General features: G+C 36.7%; 1 protein-coding gene across 1 annotated transcript; it reads left to right on the forward strand.

Moving 5' to 3' along the window:
• Positions 1 to 360: 360 nt before the first annotated feature.
• LOC145685488 (uncharacterized) lies at positions 361 to 1,086 on the forward strand. Its single transcript, XM_081757885.1, has one exon. The coding sequence runs from the start codon at positions 361 to 363 to the stop codon at positions 1,084 to 1,086; it is 726 nt and encodes a 241-aa protein (XP_081614011.1).
• The last annotated feature ends 3,218 nt before the right edge of the window (positions 1,087 to 4,304 follow it).

Raw genomic sequence — 4,304 nt, forward strand, 5'->3', positions numbered from 1 at the left:
ATTTCGGATGAGTTTTGGTACCTAATTGAACAATGGTCTATCGTAGGTTTTAGCATATGCTCGGCAACGAAACATGTGAGTGGGTAAAGTGTAAGACCAATATTAGGGTTGAACTGATAGCTTTTTAGGGTTGAAAAGATTAATAATACTACTCCCGACGCCGTTGAAGTCCAAGCTTAGTCCCCATCGATATCGGGTGGGATGAGAAGGGGTGACATGCCAAAATAATTGAAAACAAGATATACAGGGTGGCGCGCATTGTATCTACCAGTTGCAGTTGGCAACCCTGATCAAATGCGCGTACGAATGCTGCGCATGCTTACGGCACTGAATAGCAGGGCCTCTGGCAATTAGTTTACCATGGAGCGGTGGTCTGTGCAGACGCGAATTGCGGCGGTGGAAGCCTTTATCCGAACCGGTTCTGTCAGTGAGGCTCAGCGGGCACTGCGACGAAACAGTGATGATCGCCATGTTGCTATACCCGAGAGACACAGTATTCTGAGATGGGTGAGACAGTGGCGGGCCACAGGTAGTGTTGTGAACCGGAAATCACCAGGTCGTGGACGAAGTGTTCGAACAAATGTAAACTTGGAACGAGTGCGCGTAGCGATGGAACGCAGTCCCAAACGTTCAGCACGGCGACATGCACGAACATTACATTTGACACGACGTTCATTGGGTCGTTTGCTGGGTGATTTGAAGTTCCATCCGTATAAACTGCAGGTGGTACAAGAGTTGAGAGCCATTGATAAGGAAAACAGACTCAATAACTGCCAGAACATTCTTGAGTTGATTAACCGAGATCCACTGTTCCTCCAACAACTTTTGATGTCCGATGAAGCAATCTTCCACCTGACTGGGTATGTTAATAAGCAAAACTTCCGGTATTGGTCTCAGGAGAATCCTCGTTCATTACATGAAAAGCCTCAAGGTAGCCCAAAAGTTGTGGTATGGTGTGCAGTTGGAATGTGTGGCATTATTGGTCCCTATTTTTTTGAGGATGACGCCGGACATGCAACAACTGTAAATTCCGACCGCTACTGCCATCCAGGAAAAAGGCGGACATTTACAGGACGTTATTTTTAAAGTTTAGTGAGCTCCTTCGACAAGTGTTGTACAGTGTACAAATTGCCAGTCCATATACTTATATTCCATAACAGTTTTGCATTAAAACTTGCATAACACACCTTTGTATTTTCATTTGAAGTTGGTAGATACAATACGCGCCACCCTGTATATTACTAGAGATGCAAGGGCTTGGAAAAAAACCGGCTTTTTTGAAAAAAAAACTCTTTTTTTTCTGCTTCGCTTTTTTGCTTGGGAAATTTTGGACTTTTTTGAAAATTTTGCTTTAAACTGGTAAAGCAGACTTTATTTCGTTTCTCTACAACAAAAAACTCATTTAATTAGTGGTTGATGCAGATAATAATATGAAACCTCGAAAATAAACCATGAATTTCAAAAAAGATTTTTTTTTTAATTTTTAACATATTTACATTATGAATTCCAAAGGATTAACCAGAATATGTAATAATATTTTAACCTCTTATATACAATAAGTACTTTAAAAATTATACATAAATAACTAGCAAAATTGTATGTAGTATTTTTACTTCAAAATATCACACATTCTCTTTTTGAAGCAAAATAAAGAAAAACATGAGAGAAATCTGCACATCAAGAGCTTCGTTTAGGGTGGTTCTGTACATTCTTGAAATTTTTCAGTTAAGTTTTAAGTTTCATATACACTGTATGAATATTTCGAACAAATTTTTCACTGATTGATCACATACGTAATAATCTGTTACCACCTATCAGGTGCTTCGGATCTGCAAAATCGGTAAAGCTCCAAATTCTGTAATGCACTGACTGTTCCTTAAGCTTGTTCAGACTCGGGAAAGTATCGAATTTTCTGTTTATGAATGATATACATAATAGACGGTTCATCTGAGCGTATGGTTTCCTAGGCTGTAGAATATATAACCACCATCACGGTTTACCCAGTCCTGAAGGTTTCTGAATTTTTAACAAGAAAATTCGACATGTCACGAAACTTTTTTTTTTTTTTTTTTTTACAAAAAAGAAAAACTATGGAATACATTTAAACATAAATCAATCATTGTTCCAATTCACAAGAAAGATGACAAAATTGATTGTAATAAATACCGAGGCATTTCTCTTAACACTCTATTAATGACTAACCCCATACGTAGATGAAATTATTGGATATTATCAGTGTGGATTTAGTCGAAATCGACCAGATATTTATCATTCGACAAATACTCGAAAAGAAATGGGAATATATTACCCAGTACATCAACTGTTTATTGATTTTAGAAAGGCTTACAACTCGGTTAGGAGGGAAACATTGTACAACATTCTTACAGAATTTGGAATACCGAGAAAGCCAGATTTATTAAGTGTTTAAATGAATCCCAGAGTAAAGTCCGAGTAGAAAAATGCGAGCTTCCACGTCGAGATTGGCCTCAAACAAGGATATGCGTTATCGTCGTTATTATTCAGCTTTGTTCCGGAGTACGCTATAAGAAAAATCAAAGATAGAAACCAGGGCCTAGAGTTGAATGGTATTCACCAGATTATGGTGTATGCTGATGATGTAAATCTGATAGAACAACAATCAAAAGAAATGCAGAGGCCTTATTAAACGCTTGCAGGGACATGAGTAAATGTAGTGAAATCTAAATACAAGGAAGTTCACAAGGATCGTAATGCCGCAAATTATGAATGCGTTAAAGTATCAATTAATACTTTATATCAACCGATTAAATGCCGACTGAAATCAGGAAATTCTTGTTATTATTCAGTTCAAACTTTTTTGTTGTCGGGAATTCTGTCTAGGAATTTAAAGCTTAAAATATATAAAATGATAATCATGCCTGTTATGCTTTATGGTTGTGAAACATCGTCGCTTATGCTGAGGGAAGAACGCAGACTGAAATTATTTGAGAATAAAATTCTGAGACGAATATTTGGACCCAAGAGGAACGGGAATGGGGAGTGGCGGAAACTTCATAAGAAGGAACTACATAATTTATACGGTTTACCAAACATCGTTAGAGTCATCAAGTTTAGGAGGCTCAGGTGGGCAGGAACGCTTTCAAAGTTTTAACTGGAAATTCAATCGGGAAACGTCCATTAGGAAAACCTAGGCCGAGATGGGAGGAGATCTAGCAGAAATAGGAATACAGAGTAGAAAGTGGATTGAATTGGGTAAGGACAGAAATCAGTGGCTTTTGTGGCCATAGAGAAAGAGAGAGTTAAGCACAACTGCACAACAAACACGAGTGAGTGGTCAGCTTTCGGGGTTCTATCCTGAAGTCCGGGATTCAACCTCACATTCGAACAGTTTGACAAAAGTTTTTCTTAATTCCATCTGTGAATGTAGAGATCGTGCGTATATTGTGAGTCCTGGCCGACTTCGTTTTTAAATCTTTGTTATTTCTAATTACCAGCAGTGATGGATTTGCGAAGAAGGTTAGGGTGGGGATGTTTTTCGGATTGAAACCTCTACACCGAAATTACGGAATTTCTAAAACAAACTAAATATTAGTTTTGCCTTTACTCATAAACTTCAAGCTGTCCTCAAATAAAAAAAAATTAGGAATTTTTAGAAAAAAATAAGCATTAATAAGAAAAGCCCCTCCCAAAATACTTTTCTAAATCTGCCACTGATTATCAGTATAAAATGGTCTTCAAGGTTGTATCTGGAAGATTATAGCTGAATATACAAACGAAACGAAATATTTGTTATGCCTGTACTCATAAACTTAAATTCCTCTTAAATAAAAGTTAGGAATTTTTAGAAAAAACAAACATTATTCAGAAAAGCACCTCCCAAATATTTTTCTAAATCCGATATTGATTATTTCTATCAAATGGTATTCAAGGTTGTGTCCGGAAAATTATTGTTAAATCATTGCACAGTTACAGTAATGAAAATGTGGAAGTACGCTCTGACAGATATATTGAAAAACGTACGCTCTGATGAATATATTGAGAAACGTAAGTTTAATTATATGCTAGAAGCTAGAGTACTAAGCTCTAAGAAGTGAAACACGGATGACTAAAAAGAAATGATCTAGAGAAGAAAAAATGTCGATAATTCAGAAGTTAAAATAAAGTTAAATAGCTTCTAAAATTGCCCTCAAATACTACGTACTGTATGTTTACTTTAATTCATAAACAATGTGCTCCATCCATCATGATGGTGAATTCCAGAGCGAAATATGGTATTTAGGTCATGGAATCTTATTTAACTTTAGAGTATACTATAAGAAAGCTAT

This window comes from Thermobia domestica, chromosome 5 (assembly GCF_964235325.1).
Source record: "Thermobia domestica chromosome 5, izTheDome1.hap1.1, whole genome shotgun sequence".
Taxonomy (NCBI): Eukaryota; Metazoa; Arthropoda; class Insecta; order Zygentoma; family Lepismatidae; genus Thermobia; species Thermobia domestica.

Excerpts from the sequence above, each read along its gene's own strand:
- LOC145685488 (XM_081757885.1), top strand. The coding sequence starts at position 361 with ATGGAGCGGTGGTCTGTGCAGACGCGAATTGCGGCGGTGGAAGCCTTT.